This window comes from Neopsephotus bourkii, unplaced genomic scaffold (genome assembly GCF_033783945.1).
Source record: "Neopsephotus bourkii isolate Nb327-2 ecotype Australia unplaced genomic scaffold, CSIRO-AGI_Nbou_v1 NB_1186, whole genome shotgun sequence".
Classification (NCBI taxonomy): Eukaryota; Metazoa; Chordata; class Aves; order Psittaciformes; family Psittacidae; genus Neopsephotus; species Neopsephotus bourkii.
In genome coordinates, this window is record NW_026901671.1 from 1 (window position 1) to 21,791 (window position 21,791).

Genomic DNA, 21,791 nt, shown 5'->3' on the forward strand with positions numbered 1-21,791 from the left:
ACGTTTAAAATGAGACCTATCGCCTCCTATCATTCCGTAGCCCCCTATCCCCCCCTATATCCCCTGTATCCCCCCCATAGCCGCCTATATCCCTCCTATCACCCCTTATCTCACCTTATATCCACTCTATTGCCCCCTGTATCAACCCATATCCCCCCTATTGCCCCCTATATCACCCTATGTCCCCCGTATCGTACCCTATATCCTCCCTATCGCCCCTATATCCCCCCTATAGACCCCCTATCACCCCCTATAGCCTCCCATATCCCCCCTATCGCCCCTATATCCCCTATAGCCCCCTATTGCCCCCTATATCCCCCCTATAGCCCCCTATCACTCCTCCATCCCCATATTCCCCCATAAGCCCCCTATATCCCCCCTATTGCCCCCTATAGGCTCCCATATCCCCCGTATTGCCCCTATATCCCCCCCATAGCCCTCTATTGCCTCTATATCCCCCTATATCCCCCTATATCCCCCTATATCCCCCTATCTCCCCCTATATCCCCCTATATCTCCCCTATATCCCCCTATATCCCCCTATATCCCCCTATATCCCTCTATCCCTATCTCCCTTCCCTATCTCCCCTATCCCCCTATATCCCCCTATATCCCCCTATATCCCCCTATCTCCCCCTATATCCCCCTATATCCCCCTATATCCCCCTATATCCCCCTATATCCCCCTATATCCCCCTATATCCCCCTATATCCCCCTATATCCCCTATATCCCCCTACGTACCCCCTATATCCCCCTATGTACCCCTATATCCCCCTATATACCCCCTATATCCCCCTATGGACCCCCTATATCCCCCTATATCCCCCTATATCCCCCTATATCCCCCTATATCCCCCTTATCCCCCTATATCTCCCCTATATCCCCCTATATCCCCCTATATCCCCCTATATCCCCCTATATCCCCTATATCACCCCCTGTCTCCCCCCCCGTGTTGACCCGGCAGTAATCGGCGCCCTGATTGGCCGCCAGGAGGGCCGCAGCATCGAGGTCATGAACTCCTTCGAGCTCCTGGCGCACGGCGTCGACGGCCACGTCCTCATCGACAAGGAGTACTATTACACCAAGGAGGAGCAGTGTGAGCCCCATAGAGACCCATAGAGACCCATAGGGACCCATAGAGACCCATAGAGACCCATAGAGACCCATAGGGACCCATAGAGACCCATAGAGACCCATAGGAACCCATAGGGACACACAAGGAGTACTATTACACCAAGGAGGAGCAGTGTGAGCCCCATAGAGACCCATAGGGACCCATAGGGACCCATAGAGACCCATAGGGACACATAGGGACCCATAGAGACCCATAGGGACCCATAGAGACCCATAGAGACCCATAGGGACACAACAAGGAGTACTATTACACCAAGGAGGAGCAGTGTGAGCCCCATAGAGACCCATAGGGACCCATAGAGACCCATAGAGACCCATAGGGACACAACAAGGAGTACTATTACACCAAGGAGGAGCAGTGTGAGCCCCATAGAGACCCATAGGGACCCATAGGGACCCATAGAGACCCATAGGGACACAACAAGGAGTACTATTACACCAAGGAGGAGCAGTGTGAGCCCCATAGGGACCCATAGGGACCCATAGAGACCCATAGGGACCCATAGAGACACAACAAGGAGTACTATTACACCAAGGAGGAGCAGTGTGAGCCCCATAGGGACCCATTGAGCCCCATAGGGACCCATTGAGCCCCATAGGGACCCATTGAGCCCCATAGAGACCCATAGGGATGCACAGGGCCGAGGGAGCGTGGCCTCGGCTGACCCCACTGCACTGCGGCACTATGGCGCCCCCTGGTGGACGCGCAGCAACGCCCTGCCTGGAGCCTGCTGTAACCCCATAGGGACCCATAGAGACCCCATAGAGACCCATAGAGACCCCATAGGGACCCCATAGAGACACATAGAGACCCCATAGAGACACATGGAGACACCTAGAGACCCCAAAGGGAACCATAAAAACGCCATAGAGACACATAGGGACCCCATAGAGACCCCATAGAGACCCATAGGGACACATAGGGACCCATAGAGACCCCATAGAGACCCATAGGGACACATAGGGGCACATAGCGCCTGCCAGAGGGGGTATAGGGGGGTTATGGGGGGGTGTAAGGGGGATATAGGGGGGTATAGAGGTGTTATAGAGGGGGTATAGGGGTGTAGGGGGGTATAGAGGTGGTATAGGGGGGTCATGGGTGGTATAGGGGGGTGTAGGGGGGATATAGGGGAGTTATGGGGGGGTATAGGGGGGTTATGGGAGGTATAGGGGGGTCATGGGTGGTATAGGGGGGTGTAGGGGGGATATAGGGGAGTTATGGGGGGGTATAGGGGAGTTATGGGAGGTACAGGGGGTTATGGGGGGTGTAGGGGGGGATGTTAGAGGGTTATAGGGGGATTAAAGGGGGGTGTAGGGGGGATATATGGGGGTGTAGGGGGGTATAGAGGGGGTATAGGGGGCTTATGGGGTCCATAGGTGTCTATGGGGTCTATGGGGTCTATAGGTGTCTATGGGGTCTATGGGGCTGGCCTGACGCCCCTGTGCCCCCAGTCAAGCAGGTCTTCAAGGAGCTGGAGTTCCTGGGCTGGTACACGACGGGGGGGCCCCCCGAGCCCGCCGACATCCACGTGCACAAGCAGGCCAGTGACCCCCCCATTATAGGGGTACCCCTGTCCCCATTATAGGGGTACCCCTCATCTCATTATAGGGGTACCCCCCATTATAGTGGTATCCCCATCCCCATTATAGGGGTACCCCCAGTATAGGGGTACCCCCATCCGTTTATAGGGGTACCCCCCTCCACATTATAGATGTATTGCTATCCCCATTATAGGGGTACCCCCATTATAGGGGTATCCCCATCCGTTTATAGGGGTACCCCCCTCCACATTATAGATGTACTGCTATCCCCATTATAGAGGTACCCCCATTATAGGGGTATCCCCATCCTCATTGTAGGTGTACCCCCCATCCCCATTATAGGGGTAATCCCATTATACGGGTACCTCCCCTTTATAGGGGTGCCCATCCCATTATAGTGGTTAACCCCATCCCATTATACGGGTTACCCCCCATCCCATTATATGGGTACCCCCATCCCATTATAGGGGTAGTCCTCACCCCATTATAGGGGTACCCCCCATTATACTGGTCTCTCCCATCACATTACAGGGGTACCCCTCATCCCATTATAGGGGTACTCCCCACCCCATTATAGGGGTACCCCCCCACCCCATTATAGGGGTACCCCCCCTTTACCCCCCCATGTACCCTATAGGTGTGTGAGATCATCGAGAGCCCCCTCTTCCTGAAGCTGAACCCCATGACCAAGCACACGGATGTGAGTGATGGAGGGGGGGGACCCCCACATTCTATAGGGGGACCCCCCCTTATTCTATAGGGGAACCCCACATTCTATAGGGGGACCCACATATTCTATAGGGGAACCCCATATTCTATGGGAGGACCCCCCCATAATGATCTCTATTGCCCCCCCCTATTCAGCTGCCTGTGAGCGTGTTTGAGTCCGTCATTGATATCATCAATGGGGAGGTAATGGGGGTCTATGGGGCTGGGGGGGCTATGGGGGGGGGAAATGGGGTTAAAAGGGGGGGAAATGGGGTTAAAGGGGAAATGGGGCTAAAAGGGGGGAAATGGGGCAAAAAGGGGGGAAATGGGGCAAAAAAGGGGGGAAATGGGGCTAGGGGGAAATGGGGCTGGGGGATCTGTGGTGGAATGGGGTTAAAAGGGTGGGAAATGGGGCTGGGGGGTCTATAGGGGGTGGAAATGGGGCTGAAGGGGGCAAATATGGGTCTGGGGGGGTAAAGATGGGTCTGGAATGGGTGTAAATGGGGCTCTATGGGGTATAAATGGGGTGGGCGAGTCCATTGTGGGCTATGGGGGGGGTTAAATGGGTCCGGGGGTGACAAAAATTAGTTTGGGGGGGCAAATATGGGTCTGGGGGGGTAAAAGTGGGTCTGGGGGGGCAAATATGGGGCTGGGGGGGTAAAAATGGGTCTGGAATGGGTGTAAATGGGGCTCAATGGGGTGGACGAGTCCATTGTGGGCTATGGGGGGTGCCCGGGTGAGTCCACGTGTGCCATAGAGGGGGGGGTTCAATGCGTTCCTTCGCGCTTGGGGGGCCCGTTGGGTGTTATGGGGAGCATAGGGGTCTATGGGGAGGTCTATGGGGTCTATAGGGGGGGTTATGGGGTAGGGCCCCCCCCATAGGGTCTCTATGGGGCTGCCCCATAGGCGACGATGCTGTTCGCGGAGCTGCCCTATACCCTGGCCACGGAGGAGGCGGAGCGAATCGGCGTGGATCACGTGGCCCGGATGACGGCGACAGGGGGCGGGGAAAGCAGCACCGGTGGGGGATGGGGATGGGATATAGGGGGGGGAGATGGGATATATGGGGGGGATATGGGATATATGGGGTGGGTATGGGATATATGGGGTGGATATGGGATATATGGGGTGGGTATGGGGTATATGGGGTGGATATGGGATATATGGGGTGGGTATGGGATATATGGGGTGGATATGGGGTATATGGGGTGGATATGGGATATATGGGGTGGATATGGGATATATGGGGTGGGTATGGGATATATGGGGTGGATATGGGATATATGGGGTGGATATGGGATATATGGGGTGGATATGGGATATATGGGGTGGATATGGGATATATGGGGTGGATATGGGATATATGGGGTGGATATGGGATATATGGGGTGGATATGGGATATATGGGGTGGATATGGGATATGTGGGGGAGATGGGATATATGGGGTGGAGATGGGATATATGGGGTGGATATGGGATATATGGGGTGGATATGGGATATATGGGGTGGATATGGGATATATGGGGTGGAGATGGGATATATGGGGTGGAGATGGGATATATGGGGTGGATATGGGATATATGGGGTGGATATGGGGTATATGGGGTGGATATGGTATATATGGGGTGGGTATGGGATATATGGGGTGGATATGGGGTATATGGGGTGGATATGGGATATATGGGGTGGATATGGGATATATGGGGTGGATATGGGGTATATGGGGTGGATATGGGATATATGGATGGATATGGGATATATGGGGTGGATATGGGATATAGGGGTGGATATAGGAATATAAGGGTGGATATGGGATATAGGGGTAGTGGGATGTAGGGATATGGGATATAGGGTATGGGCTATGGGATCTATGGGATGTATGGGCTATGGGCTCTATGTTCTCTATGTGTCTCTATGTGTCTCTATGGGTCCCTATGGGTCTCTATGGGTCCCTATGGTTCTCTATGGGTCCCTATGGTTCTCTATGTGTCCCTATGGGTCTCTCTGGTCCCCAGTGGCCGAGCACCTCATAGCCCAGCACAGCGCCATCAAGATGCTCCACAGCCGCGTGCGCCTCATCCTCGAGTACGTGCGGGCGGCCGAGGCCGGTGAGTGCCCCCCGGCGCCATGGCAACGGTACCATAGCAACGGCACCATGGTAACGGTCCTATGGGAGCATCCCTATGGGAGCATCCCTATGGGAGCATCCCCATGGCAACGGCACCATAGCAACGGCACCATAGCAACGGCACCATGGCAACAGCTCCATGGCAACGGTCCTATGGGAGCATCCCTATGGGAGCATCCCCATGGCAACGGTACCATAGCAACGGTACCATGGCAACAGCTCCATGGCAACGGCACTGTGGTAACGGCACCATAGCAACGGCACCATGGTAACGGTTCTATGGGAGCATCCCTATGGGAGCATCCCTATGGGAGCATCCCCATGGCAACGGCACCATAGCAACGGCACCATGGTAACGGTTCTATGGGAGCATCCCTATGGGATCATCCCTATGGGAGCATCGCTATGGGAGCATCCAAATGGCAACGGCACCGTAGCAACGGCACCATGGTAACGGTCCTATGGGAGCGTCCCCATGGCAACGGCACCATAGCAACGGCACCATGGTAACGGTCCTATGGGAGCGTCCCTATGGGAGCATCCCTATGGGAGCATCGCTATGGGAGCATCCCCATGGCAATGGCACCGTGGCAGCACCCCCATAGCAACAGCCCCATGGCAACGGTACCATGGCAACGGCACCATAGCAACGGCACCATGGCAACAGCCGTATGGGAGCGTCCCTATGGGAGCATCCCTATGGGAGCATCCCCATGGCAACGGCACCATGGCAGCACCCCCATAGCAACAGCCCCATGGCAACGGTACCATGGCAACGGTACCATGGCAACGTCCCCATGGGAGCATCTTTATGCAAGCCCTATGGAACCAACCCCATGGATCCCAATGCAATCCCCATGGATGCCCATGGACCCATCCCTATGGCTCCCCATGGATCCCTATGGATCCCCATGGATCCCCATTGATCCCCATGGATCCCTATGGCTCCCCATTGATCCCCATGGCCGCTGCTCTCCCCACAGGGGCTCTCCCCTTCAACCACGAGCTCCTGCGCGAGGCCTGCGCCCTCTGCCACTGCCTGCCCGTGCTCAGCACCGACAAGTTCAAGACCGACTTCTATGATGTGAGTGAGACCCATAGGGACCCATAGAAACCCCATAGGGACCCATAGAAACCCCATAGGGACCCATAGAAACCCCATAGGGACCCATAGGGACCCATAGAGACCCATAGAGACCCATAGGGACACAGAGACACATAGAGACCCCATAGAGACACATAGAGACACATAGAGACCCATACAGACACATAGAGACCCCATAGGGACCCCATAGGGACCCATAGAAACCCCATAGAGAGCCATAGAGCCCCATAGAGACCCCATAGAGACCCATAGAGAACACATAGAGTCACATAGAGACCCATAGAGACCCATAGATTCCCATAGACCCCCCATAGACCCCTATAGATCCCCATAGACCCCTACAGGATGTCGTGGACTGTTCCATTCCAATATAGGGACCTTTCCATCCCAATGGGGGGGGGGTTGTCCCATTCATTTCAATGGGGGCCTCATGGCCCATTCATTTCAATGGGGGCGCTCATGTCCCATTCATATCAATGGGGGGTTCTCACTGGCTCCCCCTTGTGTCCGCCCCATAGCAATGCAACTATGTGGCGCTCATGTCCCATTCATTTCAATGGGGGGGGGGTTGTCCCATTCATTTCAATGGAGGCGCTCATGTCCCATTCATTTCAATGGGGGGTTCTCACTGGCTCCCCCTTGTGTCCACTCCGTAGCAATGCAACGATGTGGCGCTCATGTCCCATTCATTTCAATGGGAGGGGGTTTGTCCCATTAATGGGTTTGTCCCATTCATTCCAATGGGGGGTTCTCACTGGCTCCCCCTTGTGTCCGCCCCATAGCAATGCAACGATGTGGGGCTCATGTCCCATTCATTTCAATGGGAGGGGGTTTGTCCCATTCATTTCAATGGGGGCTCATGTCCCATTCATTTCAATGGGGGGTTCTCACTGGCTCCCCCTTGTGTCCGCCCCATAGCAATGCAACGATGTGGGGCTCATGGCCTACCTGGGCACCCTGACCAAGGCCTGCAACACCATGAACCAGTTTGTGAACAAGTTCAACGTCCTCTATGACCGGCAGGGACTGGGCCGGCGCATGAGGGGGCTCTTCTTCTAGGGGGGGGAATGGGGGGCAATGGGGGGGTCTATGGGGAGGGTCAATGGGGACTCAATGGGGTCTTCATTGGGGGCATCCTCAATAAAAGACATCAATGGGGACTCAACGGGGTCTTCAATGGGGACTCAATGGGGGCTCAATGGGGTCTTCAATGGGGGCATCCTCAATGGGAGCATCCTCAATAAAGGTCTTCAATGGGGTTTTCAGTGGGAGCTCAATGGGGTCTTCAATGGGGTCTTCAATGGGGACTCAGTGGGGTCTTCAATGGGGGTCGTCAATGAGGACTCAATGGGGTCTTTAGTGGGGTCTTCAATGGGGTCTCAATGGGGTCTTCAATGGGGTTCCCGGGGGGCTGCCCTCAGCTTTGCCAGGGGCAATAAAAATGGCTTTGAGAAGTGGTTGTGGGGGGGTCAATGGGGCCCTAAAGGGGTCCATGGGGTCCTAAAGGGGTCCATGGGGCCCTAAAGGGGTCAGTGGGGCCCTAAAGGGGTCAATGGGGCCCTAAAGGGGTCCCTGGGGTATTAAAGGGCTATGGGGGGGATAAATGGGGTATTAAGGGCAGGCAAAACGGCTCCAAACCAGCACTTTATTGCTAAAACACATCCATGGGGCTGCCCCATAGCTCTGTAGGTCTGCCCCACACATCTATGGCCTGCCCCACACATTTATAAGCCTGCCCTATACATCTATATGCCTACCCTATAGCTCTCTAGCACTGCCCCATAGAAATGTGGGTGTGCCCCACAGATGTATAGCCCTGCCCCATAGATTCATAGCCCCTGCCCCATGGATCTCTAGCCCTGTCCCATAGATGTGTGGGTCTACCCCATAGATGTATATCCCCGCCCCATGAATCTCTACCCCTGCTCCATAGACGTGTGGGCCTGCCCCATAGCTCTACAGGCCCTGCCCCATAGATATGTGGGGCTGCCCCATAGATGTGTGGGTCTGCCCCATGGATCTCTAGCCCTGCCCCATAGATATGTGGGGCTGCCCCATAGATGTGTGGGTCTGCCCCATGGATCTCTAGCCCTGCCCCATAGATATGTGGGGCTGCCCCATAGATGTGTGGGGCAGCCCCATGGATCTCTAGCCCTGCCCCATAGATATGTGGGGCTGCCCCATAGATGTGTGGGTCTGCCCCATGGATCTCTAGCCCTGCCCCATAGATATGTGGGGCTGCCCCATAGATGTGTGGGTCTGCCCCATGGATCTCTAGCCCTGCCCCATAGATATGTGGGGCTGCCCCATAGATGTGTGGGGCCGCCCCATAGCTCAGACGAAGGTGACGCGGGTGCGGGCGGCGTTGACCTGCACCACGTTGAGCTCCTCGTACTCGTCCAGCGCCTCCCGCACCTGGGCTGGGGTGAAGCCTTTGGCCACGCAGCGCTCCAGGGCCTCGCTATAGGGCACAGCCCCACGGCCGCCCCCCAGCTCCCGCAGCGCCGCCAAGATGGCGTCCGAGGGGCGCTGGGGCCTGTGGGGGGCAGATAGAGGGGGTAATGGGGGGTTATGGGGGGTAATGGGGGGTTATGGGGGGTAATGGGGGGTTATGGGGGGGTAATGGGGGGTTATGGGGGGTAATGGGGGTTATGGGGGTAATGGGGGGGTAATGGGGGGTTATGGGTGGGGATATGGGGGTAATGGGAGGTTATGGGGGGGTTATGGGAAGGTATAGGGGGATATGGGGATCTCATAGGGATGCATGGGGGGTCCATAGGGATATGTAGGGGGGGTGTCAATGGGGCCCATAGGGACCAACGGGGATCAGTGGGGTCAATAGGGATGAATGGGGTCCATAGGGATGAATGGGGCCCATAGGGATCAATGGGGTCAATAGGGATGAATGGGGCTCATAGGGATGAATGGCGCCCATAGGGATGAATGGCGCCCATAGGGATGAATGGCGCTCATAGGGATGAATGGCGCCCATAGGGATGAATGGCGCTCATACTGATGAATGGCGCCCATAGGGATGAATGGCGCCCATAGGGATGAATGGCGCTCATAGGGATGAATGGCGCCCATAGGGATGAATGGCGCCCATAGGGATGAATGGCGCCCATAGGGATGAATGGGGCCCATAGGGATGAATGACGCCCATAGGGATGAATGGTGCCCATAGGGATGAATGGCGCTCATAGGGATGAATGGAGCCCATAGGGATGAATGGCGCTCATAGGGATGAATGGAGCCCATAGGGATGAATGGCGCTCATAGGGATGAATGGAGCCCATAGGGATGAATGGCGCTCATAGGGATGAATGGAGCCCATAGGGATGAATGGCGCTCCTAGGGATGAATGGCGCCCGTAGGGATGAATGGCGCCCATAGGGATGAATGGGGCCCGTAGGGATGAATGGGGCCCATAGGGATGAATGGGGCCCATAGGGATGAATGACGCCCATAGGGATGAATGGCGCCCATAGGGATGAATGGCGCCCATAGGGATGAATGGGCCCCATAGGGCTCAATGGGCCTGACCGTGCCGAGGGCTCCTGCTCCGGCTCCAGTGATTCCCGGCTCATCTCCAGCAGCCGCAGGGCCTCGGCCACGTCCTCGCGCTCCACCACAGTCCCGAGGCGCAGCCGGGCCTGCCCCATAGAGACCCCATAGAGACACATAGAGAGACATAGAGACCCCATAGGGACCCATAGAGACCCATAGAGACCCCATAGAGACCCATAGAGACCCATAGAGACCCATAGAGACCCCATAGAGACCCCATAGAGACCCATAGAGACCCCATAGAGACCCCACAGAGACCCATAGAGACCCATAGAGACCCCATAGAGACCCATAGAGACCCATAGGGACCCATAGAAACCCCATAGAGACCCATAGGGACCCATAGGGACCCATAGAGACCCATAGAGACCCCATAGAGACCCATAGAGACCCATAGAAACCCAATAGAGACCCCATAGAGAGAGACCCATAGAGACCCATAGAGACCCCATAGAGACCCATAGAGACCCATAGAAACCCAATAGAGACCCCATAGAGAGAGACCCCATAGAGACCCCATAGAGACCCCATAGAGACCCATGTTATCCCATGTTCCCCCCCTGTGCCCTCACCAGCGCCGTCGCCATCCGCAGCAGCGCCAGGAGGCTCCGGGCCGAGGTGAACCCCGTCTCGCGGCTGGCCCCGCCCCCGGCCACGCCCCCTTTGCGCAGCCCCACGTAAGCACCAATCAGAACCTCGGACAGAGCTGGGGGCACCAATGGCTGCTGCCGCTTGCACAGGGCCAGGTACCGCCTGCGGGGAGCCAATGGGAGCCCGTGGCAGCCAGCGGCAGCCAATGGGAGCCAGGGATACAGGGATGGATGCGGTACATAAGGATGCATAGGGATGGATGCGGTACATAGGGATCCATAGGGATGGATGCGGTACATAGGGATGGGTGGGGTACATAGGGGTCCATAGGGATGGATGGGGTACATAGGGATGGATGGGGTACATAGGGCTCCATAGGGAACCATAGGGATCCATAGGGATCCAATGGGATCCAGGGGTGCGCCCTCACCTCATGAGCTTCATGTCCAGGGGCTGGAAGGCGCCGGGGGGCTCCCGGTTGTGCCGGTGCACGAAGGTGATGTGATGGGCGAGGCTGTGGGGCAGCCCCATAGCGTCAGTGGGACCCAGAGACACCAATGGGACCCATTGCACCCATGGGGCCCATAGGCACCAGCCCCACATCTCCTACAGGCTCCAACCCCATGGTTCCCAGCCCCACATCCCCTGTAGCTGCCAACCCCACACATCTCTATGGTTCCCATCTCCTATAGCTCCATCCCCATGGCTCCCAGCCCCACATCCCCTATAGCTCCCAGCCCCACACATCCCTATGGTTCCCAGCCCCACATCTCCTATAGCTCCCAGCCCCACACATCCTTATGGCTCCATTCCCTATAGCTCCATCCCCATTGCTCCCAGCCCCACAGCCCCTATGGCTCCATCCCCACACATCCCCATAGCCCCATCCCCACACCTCCATCCCCATTGTTCCATCTCCATACCTCCATCCCCATAGCCCCCATACCAATAGCCCCATCCCCATAGACCCCATCCCCATAGACCCCATCCCATAGACCCCATCCCATAGACCCCATCCCCATAGACCCCATCCCCATAGACCCCATCCCCATAGACCCCATCCCCATAGACCCCATCCCCATAGCCCCATCCCCATAGCCCCATCCCCATAGCCCCATACCCCCCATAGCCCCATAACCCCCCATAGCCCCATAGCCCCCCCCCCATAGCCCCATCCCCATAGCCCATCCCCATAGCCCCCATCCCCATACCCCCATCCCCATAGCCCCCATCCCATAACCCCTCCATAGCCCCATCCCCATAGCCCCATAACCCCCCATAGCCCCATCCCCCCCATAGCCCCATACCCCCCATATCCCCATCCCCATAGCCCCATACCCCCCATAGCCCCATACTCCCACATAGCCCCATACCCCCCATAGCCCCACCCCCATCCCCCCTACCCCCCCCATATCCCCTCACCTCAAATCCCGACTCCTCCTGGGCCTATCCCTCATCAACCACAACAAATCGAAGCGGGACAGCAGGGCCGGGGGCAGCCTCACGTTGTGCTCTATGGGGCGCCGTGGGTCGAAGCGCCCCATGGCCGGGTTGGCGGCCGCTAGGACGGCGCAGCGCGCGTTGAGCGTGGCTGCGATACCGGCCTTGGCCAGCGAGAGGCGCTGTTGCTCCATGGCTTCGTGCAGCGCCACCCGCTCCCCGGCCCGCAGCTTCTCGAACTCGTCCATGACGCACACGCCGCGGTCCGCCAGCACTAGGGCGCCCCCTAGCAGCGTGGAGGACCCCGTGTGCGGGTCCCGGATTAAGGAAGCGGTGAGGCCCGCACCGGAGGAGCCGCGACCGGTGGTGAAGTGACCTGGAGGGGGTATTATGGGATGGGGATGGGGTATTATGGGATGGGGATGGGGTATATGGGGTGGATATGGGATATATGGGGTGGGTATGGGATATATGGGGTGGATATGGGATATATGGGGTGGATATGGGGTATATGAGGTGGGTATGGGATATATGGGGTGGGTATGGGATATATGGGGTGGGTATGGGATATATGGGGTGGATATGGGATATATGGGGTGGATATGGGGTATATGGGGTGGATATGGGATATATGGGGTGGATATGGGATATATGGGGTGGGTATGGGATATATGGGGTGGATATGGGATATATGGGGTGGATATGGGGTATATGGGGTGGATATGAGATATATGGGGTGGATATGGGGTATATGGGGTGGATATGGGGTATATGGGGTGGATATAGGGATATAGGGATGAGAATATGGGATATAGATATATACGAATATAGGAATGCAATATAGGAATATAGGAATGGAGATATATAGGGATATAGGGATATAGAAATGGATATATATGATACGGGATATAGGGATATGGGATATAGGGATGGGAATACAGAGATACAGGAATATAGGGATGGAGATTGCATATGGGGATATGGGGTATGGGATATAGGGATGGAGATGGGGACATGGGATATTAGGGATACAGGGATATGGGATATAGGTATATAGATAGGTGATACAGGGATGGGCTATAGGGATGCAGGGATACAGGGATGGGGATGTGGGGGTCAATGGGGGTCAATGGGGATCAATGGGGTCCCCCCCGCTCTCACTGCGCGGCGCCAGGCGGTCGATGTAGGACAGGAGCTGGGACTTGGCCACGCCGGGGTCCCCCATGAGGCAGATGTTGATGTTCCCTATGGGAGCCCGTCAGACATCCCATAATAACCAATGGGGACCCCGAGCATCCCATAATAACCCAATGGGGACCCCAAGCATCCCATAATAACCCAATGGGTACCCCAACCATCCCCATTATCCCCCCATTACCCCATCATGATCCCCCCATTGTTCCCCCATTATCCCATTATCCCTTCATTACCCCCCCATTACACCATCATTATCACCACATTACCCCCATTATCCCCCCATTACCCCCCATTATCCCATCATTCTCCCCCATTACCCCACCATTATCCCCCCATTATGCCATTGTTATACCCCATTACCCCCCCAGTATCCCCTCTTCCCCATTCCCCCAGTATCCCCCCATTACTCCCCCATTATCCCACCAGTATCCCCATTACCTCCCACCATCCCAGTATCCCCCCATTATCCCCATCACCCCCCCCCCCCCCCCATTATCACATCATTACCCCCCCATCACCCCCCCAGTATCCCCCCATTACTCCCCCATTACCCCCCAGTATCCCCCCATTACTCCCCCATTAGCCCCCAGTATCCCCCCATTATCCCACCAGTTCCCCCATTACCCATCATCCCAGTATCCCCCCATTATCCCCCATCACCCCCATTATCCCATCATTATCCCCCCATTCCCCCCATTCCCCCATTATCCCCAATACTCCCATTCCCCCCATTACCCCCCCATTCCCCCCCAGTATCCCATTACCACCCCAGTATCCCCCTATTACCCCCCCATCATCCCTCCATTATCCCCAGAGTGTATCCCATCATTATCCCCCCATTCCCCCCCCCATTACCCCCAGTATCCCCCAGTCCCCCCCATTGCCCCCATGCTCACCCCGGATGCGCAGCCCCTGCAGCTCCCTCTCCACGCCCCCCACCAGCAGCAGCAGCAGCGCCTTCTTCACGTCCTCGTGCCCATAGATCTCAGGGGCGATGGAGCCCGCCAGCCGCTCGTACAGGTCCTCGCCTGCCCCACAGCACAGCGCCATGGGGCTGACCCATAGATGGCCCATTGACACCCACTGAGGCCCCATTGACTCCCATTCATGCCCCACTGACGCCCATTGATGTCCATTGACTGCCATTGATGCCCATTGATGCCCCATTGACACCCATTGAGGGCCCATTGACTCCCATTCATGGCCCATTGACGCCCATTGATGTCCATTGACTGCCATTGATGCCCATTGATGCCATTGACACCCATTCATGCCCCATTGACGCCCATTGATGTCCATTGACTGCCATTGATGCCCATTGATGCCCCATTGACGCCCATTGATGTCTATTGACTGCCATTGATGCCCATTGATGCCCCATTGACTCCCATTCATGGCCCATTGACACCCATTGATGCCCCACTGACTCCCATTCATGGCCCATTGATGCCCATTGATGCCCCATTGACTCCCATTCATGCCCCATTGACGCCCATTGATGTCCATTGACTGCCATTGATGCCCATTGATGCCCCATTGACTCCCATTCATGCCCCATAGACGCCCATTGATGCCCCATTGACTGCCATTGATGCCCCATTGACACCCATTGATGCCCATTGATGCCCCATTGACTGCCATTGATGGCCCATTGACTCCCATTGACTGCCATAGATGGGTCCCAGTGCTATGGGGCTGCCCTATAGATGGGTCCCAGTGCTAGGGGGCTGCCCCATAGATATTCCCCAGCGCTATGGGTCTGCCCCATATATGGCCCCAGCACTATGTGTCTGCCCCATAGATGGCCCCAGAGCTATGGGGCTGCCCCATAGATGGTCCCCACTGCTATGGGTCTGACCCCAGCGGTATGTGTCTGCCCCATAGATGTTCCCCAGCGCTATGGGTCTGCCCCATATATAGCCCCAGCACTATGTGTCTGCCCCATATATGGCCCCAGCGCTGTGGGGCTGCCCCATAGATGCTCCCCAGCGCTATGGGTCTGCCCCATAGATGGCCCCATAGCGCTATGGGTCTGCCCCACAGCTGCCTCCTCACCCGCCAGCTGCTGCAGCTCCTCCTCGCTGAGCTCCCCCCCGCTCAGCTCCTCCTCCTCGCTCTTGCTCACGTTCTCCACGCAGTGCGCCTCCAGGTAGGTCTCGGAGAGCAGCCCCTGTGGGGCAGGGAGGGGGTTATGGGGCGGGGGCCATGGGGGGGGGCATGGGGTATCTATGGGGTGTCTATGGGGCAGTGTCTATAGGTTATCTATGGGGTGTCTATGGGCTATGTATGGGGTGGCCATGGGTTATCTATGGGGTGTCTATGGGTTATCTATGGGGCAGTGTCTACGGGGTTTCTATGGGTTATCTATGGGGCAGTGACTATGGGGCAGTGTCTATGGGGTGTCTATGGGGCAGACATAGCACTGGGGACCATCTATGGGTCTATGGGTCATCTATGGGGTGTCTATGGGTCATCTATGGGGTGTCTATGGGTTATCTATGGGGCAGTGTGTATGGGGCAGTGTCTATGGGGTGTCTATGGGTCATCTATGGGGTGTCTATGGGGTGTACATGGGTCACCTATGGGGTGTCTATGGGGTGTCGATGGGTCATCTATGGGGTGTCTATGGGTCATCTATGGGGTGTCTATGGAGTGTCCATGGGTCATCTATGGGGTGTCTATGGGGTGTCTATGGGTTATCTATGGGGCAGTGTCTATGGGGCAGTGTCTATGGGGTATTTATAGGTCAGTGTCTCTATAGGGCAGTATCTCTATGGGTCAGTGTCTCTATGGGTCAGGGTCTCTATGGGTCAGGGTCTCTATAGGTCAGTGTCTATAGGTCAGTGTCTATGGGTCAGTGTCTCTATGGGTCAGGGTCTCTATAGGTCAGCGCCCCCCCCGTGACCCCGTGAGCCCGTGTCTGACCTGCGCCCCCTGTCGGCCGCGCTCCGCCCGCAGGGGCAGGAAGGTCCCCGTGACCCGGATGTGATCCCCGGGCTGGGCCCGGCGCGCGTTGGAGCCCAGGGCGACCACGGGCAGGGAGCGGGGGAGGTGCCCGGGGGGGACGTGCTCGGTCTGGGGGGGAGGGGAGAGAGAGAGGGGGAGGGGTTAATGGGGTATGGGGGGGGAGGGGGGATGGGGATAATAGGATGGGGGGGTGATGGGGTGGGGGGAGGGGGCAATGATGGGACATGGGGGGGATGGGGGAGAATGGGATGGGGGCAATGGGGGAGACAATGGGACATGGGGGGGATGGGGGGAGGATGGAATGGGGGAGGGGGGGTCAATGGGATGGGGGGAAGGGGCAGAGGGGGGGATGGGAGGCAATGCGAGGGGGGAATGATGGGACATGGAGATGGGGACAATGGGATGGGGTGGGGATGAAGCCAAACCCACACCTGCCCCCCATTGAACCAACCCTTCCATGGGGCTGGATGTGGGGCACAACCCCCCAAACCCCATAGCCACCCCATAGACCCCCCATAGACCCCATAGAACCCCCATAGACCCCCACAAGCCCCATAACCACCCCATATCCCCCCATAGACTCCCATAGAGCACTATGGCGCCCTCTAGCGGCCAACCCGTGCCGCGCTCCCCAGCACCATTGACACTCAATGGAAGCGGCTCCCCATAGACCCCCATAGACCCCCATAGACCCCCATAGACCCCCCATAGACCCTCATAGACCCCCATAGACCCCACATAGACCCCCCTAGATCCCCATAGCCCCCCATAGACCCCGCATAGACCCCGCATAGACCCCCATAGACCCCCCATAGACCCCCATAGACCCCGCATAGACCCCCCATATCCCCCCCATAGCCCCCCATAGGCCCCCCATAGACCCCCCATAGCCCCCCATAGCTCACGTGCTCCTGCACCCGCAGCTCCTGGTACTGGGTGAAGCGGGAGCCCCGGCTCTGCAGGCTCAGGCGCCCCCCGGAGCGCTCCTGGCGGCAAACCCGGCTCGGGCAGAGCAGGAGGGGGGTGAAGGAGGGGGAGCGGATCTGGGGGGGCACAGGGGGGGGATAAGGGAGGGATCCATAGGGGTAAACCCATAGGGATACCCCATAGGGATGCTACATAGGGATACCCCATAGGGATGCCTCCATAGGGATACCCCATAGGGATGCCTCCATAGGGATACCCCATAGGGATGCTACATAGGGATACCCCATAGGGATGCTACATAGGGATACCCCATAGGGATGCCTCCATAGGGATACCCCATAGGGATGCTACATAGGGATACCCCATAGTGACGTCCCCATAGTGATACCCCCATTGGGACATCTCTATAGGGACATCTCTATAGGGAAGCATCTCCATAGTGATACCCCCATTGGGATACCCCCATAGTGACACCCCGATAGTGATGCCCCCATAGTGATACCCCCATAGCTCTATCTCTATAGGTCCACCCCATAGGGATGCTCACAGGCTGGTAGGTCTCAGCGCCACCCCCCCCATAGGGATGTCTCTATAGGTCCACCCCATAGCTCTATCTCTATAGGGCTGCCCCATAGGGATGTCCCTATAGGGCTGCCCCATAGCTCTATCTCTATAGGGCTGCCCCATAGCGATGCCCCATAGGGCTGTCTCTATAGGGATGCTCACTGGCTGGAAGGTCTCTATAGCCCCGCCCCCTAGCGCTCTCATTGGCTGGAAGGTCTCTATAACCCCCCTATAGGGATGTCTCTCTAGCCCCGACCCCAGCGCTCTCATTGGCTGGAAGGTCTCTATAACCCCCCTATAGGGATGTCTCTCTAGCCCCGCCCCCTCGCACTCTCATTGGCCGGAAGGTCCCCCTAGCCCCGCCCCCCGCGCTCTCACTGGCTGGAAGGTCTCGGCCCCGCAGCGGTCGCAGCTGTAGGTGGCCACCAGCAGCAGGGGCTGCACCTCCCCATAGGGATGTCTCTATGGCCCCGCCCCCTCGCACTCTCATTGGCCGGCAGGTCTCCCTAGCCCCGCCCCCCGCACTCTCACTGGCTGGAAGGTCTCGGCCCCGCAGCGGTCGCAGCTGTAGGTGGCCACCAGCAGCAGGGGCTGCACCTCCGTGACCCGGGTCACGACCCCGCTGAGGGTCAGGAGCTTCCCGATGGAGCCGGCCCTGGCGGCCCGGATGGGGCAGGGCTGCAGGGAGGAGGGGGGGCGGAAGTAGAGCTCGCTGGGGGGGGAGGGGATGGGGTACAGGGGGGGTATGGGGGGTATAGGGGGTATAGGGATATGGGGATATAGGAGGTATAGGGATATAGGGGGTATAGGGGATATAGGGGGTATAGGGATATGGGGGGTATAGGGGGATATAGGGGGGTATAGGGGATATAGGGGGTATAGGGATATAGGGGGTATAGGGATATGGGGGGTATAGGGGGATATAGGGGGGTATAGGGGATATAGGGGGTATAGGGGGATATAGGGGGTATAGGGATATGGGGGGTATAGGGGGATATAGGGGGGTATAGGGGATATAGGGGGTATAGGGATATAGGGGGTATAGGGATATGGGGGGTATAGGGGGATATAGGGGGGTATAGGGGATATAGGGGGTATAGGGATATAGGGGGTATAGGGATATGGGGGGTATAGGGGGATATAGGGGGGTATAGGGGATATAGGGGGTATAGGGATATAGGGGGTATAGGGATATGGGGGGTATAGGGGGATATAGGGGGGTATAGGGGATATAGGGGGTATAGGGATAGGGGGATACAGGGATGGATATGGGGGATGGATATGGGGTGGATTCAGGGATGGAGATAGGGACGGATACAGGGATGGATATGGGGATGGGTATGGGGGTAAATAGGGATGGATGGAGCAATGGGATGGGGGCAATGGGATGGGGATGGAGAAGAGATGAGGATTAGCATTTGGCACCAAAGGGTTCCCCTCTGTGTCCCCCTATAGATCCCCCTATGGATCCCATTATGGATCCCCCCTATGGGTGTCCCTATGGACCCCCCTACGGATCCCCCTATGGGTCCCCTCTATGGGTGCCCCCTATGGATCCCCCTATGGATGCCCCTATGGATCCCCCCTATGGGTCCCCCTATGGATCCCCCCTATGGATGCCCCTATGGGTCCCCCTATAGATCCCCCTATGGATGCCCCCATGGGTCCCCCCTATGGGTCCCCTATAGATCCCCCCTATGGGTGCCCCCTATGGGTGCCCCCTCTGGGTGCTCACAAGCGCCGCAGCAGCTCGGGGGGGTACTGGTTCTGGGGGTCCTGGGGCTCCCCCCGGTCCCGGCCCCGTTGCTCCAGCAGGAGCCGGTGCTCCAGGTACACGTCCAGCACGTCCCGGGGGGGCACCTGCGGGTAATGGGGGGCAATGGGGGTCAATGGGGATCAATGGATGTCAATGGGTATCAATGGATGTCAATGGTTATCAATAGGTACCAATGGGTATCAATGGGTATCAATGGATGTCAATGGGTATCAATGGGTGTCAATGGGTATCAATGGCAGATCAAAGGGGTACCAATGGATGTCAATGGGTATCAATGGGTGTCAATGGTTATCAATAGGTACCAATGGGTGTCAGTGAGTATCAATGGGGTGTCAATGACTATCAATAACAGTCAATTGGCATCAATGGCTATCAATGGGTACCAATGGGTATCAATGCTTATCAATGGATGTCAATGGTTATCAATGGCTATCAATGGCAGTCAATGGGTATCAATGGGTGTCAATGGTTATCAATGGCAGTCAATGGGGTGTCAATGGCTGTCAATGGGTATCAATGGGTACCAAGGGGTGTCAATGGCTATCAATGGCAGTCAATGGTTATCAATGGGAACCAATGGTTATCAATGGGGTGTCAATGGCTATCAATGGTTGTCAATGGGGTATTAATGACAGTCAATGGGGTATTAATGACAGTCAATGGGGTATCAATGGTTATCAATGGCAGTCAATGGGGTATCAATGGTTATCAATGGGGTGTCAATGGGTATCAATGGCTATCAATGGTTATCAATGGCAGTCAATGGGTATCACTGGGTGTCATCAATGGGGTCCCCGTGGGGGTCACCTCCTCTCCCCGGTACCGCGGCAGCAGCTCCTCCACGGCCTCCAGGAAGAGGCTCTGGTAGCGCCGGGCGTTCTCGCAGGCGGCTTCGGCCACCGCGGGCTCGGCCTCGGCCACATCATCCAGGGCCACCAGCACCACGGAGCTCGCCCGGCGCGAGACCTGCGCCTGTGGGGCAGCGACCCAGAAGTGTGGGGCTGGGACCCCCAGGTGTGGGGCTGAGACCCCTAAGTGTGGGGCTGGGACCCATAAGTGTGGGGCAGGGACCCAGAAGTGTGGGGCTGGGACCCGTAAGTGTGGGGCTGGGACCCATAAGTGTGGGGCTGGGACCCGTAAGTGTGGGGCTGGGACCCCCAAGTGTGGGGCTGGGACCCGTAAGATTGGGGCTGGGACCCATAAGTGTGGGGCAGGGACCCATAAGTGTGGGGCTGGGACCCATAAGTGTGGGGCTGGGACCCATAAGTGTGGGGCTGGGACCCATAAGTGTGGGGCTGGGACCCATAAGTGTGGGGCTGGGACCCATAAGTGTGGGGCTGGGACCCCCAAGTGTGGGGCAGGGACCCATAAGTGTGGGGCAGGGACCCATAAGTGCAATGGAGGGGGTTTAGGGGGGATATGGAGGGGATTTGGGGTGAAAAGTTGGGATTTAGGCAAAAGAGTTCGGATTTGGGGTGAAAAGTTGGGATTTAGGGAAATCCCTGTTCATTTTGGGGTCCCATCCCGGTGCCCCCCCCACTCCTCACCATCTGCTCCCGGTACGGGAACTCCTTGGCTCCACCGGCGCCTTCCCGGTAGAATTCCTCCAGGAATCGCTTGATCTTCTCTATGGGGCCGAGGGAACCAATGGGAACAGGGCATTATCCCATAGGAACCAATGGGAACGGGGCCGTTATCCCATAGGAACCAATGGGAACGGGGCGTTATCCCATAGGAACCAATGGGAACGGTCCGGTTATCCCATAGGAACCAATGGGAACGGTCCCGGTTATCCCATAGGAACCAATGGGAACGGTCCGGTTATCCCATAGGAACCAATGGGAACGGGTCCGGTTATCCCATAGGAACCAATGGGAACGGGCCCGGTTATCCCATAGGAACCAATGGGAACGGTCCCGGTTATCCCATAGGAACCAATGGCAACGGTCCCGGTTATCCCATAGGAACCAATGGGAACGGTCCCGGTTATCCCATAGGAACCAATGGGATCCCCCCCTCCCCCCATTATCCCGTTCCCACCTTTCTCAGCGGCGTAATCCAGTGGCGCCATTGTGGGGGGAGGGGTCCCGATACCGTTTCCCGCGCTCCGCTCCCGTTTCCCGCGCTCCGCTCCCGTTT

The 21,791-nt window shown here is 57.1% G+C and overlaps 2 protein-coding genes across 2 annotated transcripts; one reads left to right on the forward strand and one right to left on the reverse strand.

The window, feature by feature from the left end:
* The first annotated feature begins 799 nt into the window (after positions 1–799).
* On the forward strand, positions 800–7,690 carry COPS6 (COP9 signalosome subunit 6). The gene is made up of 8 exons (XM_061364076.1): positions 800–1,100; positions 2,591–2,679; positions 3,318–3,380; positions 3,545–3,592; positions 4,295–4,409; positions 5,405–5,497; positions 6,501–6,601; positions 7,541–7,690. Exons 1-8 carry the CDS (start codon positions 800–802, stop codon positions 7,679–7,681), a joined length of 951 nt encoding a protein of 316 aa, XP_061220060.1. The 3' UTR covers positions 7,682–7,690.
* A 903-nt stretch (positions 7,691–8,593) lies between these two features.
* On the reverse strand, positions 8,594–21,724 carry MCM7 (minichromosome maintenance complex component 7). The gene is made up of 15 exons (XM_061364075.1): positions 21,693–21,724; positions 21,200–21,279; positions 20,460–20,624; positions 19,611–19,735; positions 18,407–18,587; positions 17,290–17,427; positions 16,343–16,492; positions 15,473–15,587; positions 14,314–14,445; positions 13,382–13,465; positions 12,203–12,596; positions 11,211–11,294; positions 10,762–10,942; positions 10,166–10,275; positions 8,594–9,158 (listed from the first exon to the last, which is right to left on the reverse strand). Exons 1-15 carry the CDS (start codon positions 21,721–21,723, stop codon positions 8,957–8,959), a joined length of 2,172 nt encoding a protein of 723 aa, XP_061220059.1. The 5' UTR covers position 21,724; the 3' UTR covers positions 8,594–8,956.
* Between the last annotated feature and the right edge of the window lie 67 nt (positions 21,725–21,791).

What these genes read in the sequence shown, in the direction of transcription:
- MCM7 (XM_061364075.1), bottom strand. Translation starts at nt 21,723, where the DNA reads ATGGCGCCACTGGATTACGCCGCTGAGAAAG. An exon ending in GGATTACGCCGCTGAGAAAG is followed by an intron (nt 21,280 to 21,692) that starts GTGGGAACGGGA and finishes TCGGCCCCATAG; the next exon opens with AGAAGATCAAGCGATTCCTG. An exon ending in GGGCCGAGACCTTCCAGCCA is followed by an intron (nt 17,428 to 18,406) that starts GTGAGAGTGCGG and finishes GTGCCCCCCCAG; the next exon opens with ATCCGCTCCCCCTCCTTCAC.
- COPS6 (XM_061364076.1), top strand. Translation starts at nt 800, where the DNA reads ATGGACCCCCTATATCCCCCTATATCCCCCTATATCCCCCTATATCCC. An exon ending in TTACACCAAGGAGGAGCAGT is followed by an intron (nt 1,101 to 2,590) that starts GTGAGCCCCATA and finishes CTGTGCCCCCAG; the next exon opens with TCAAGCAGGTCTTCAAGGAG. An exon ending in CGTGCGGGCGGCCGAGGCCG is followed by an intron (nt 5,498 to 6,500) that starts GTGAGTGCCCCC and finishes CTCTCCCCACAG; the next exon opens with GGGCTCTCCCCTTCAACCAC.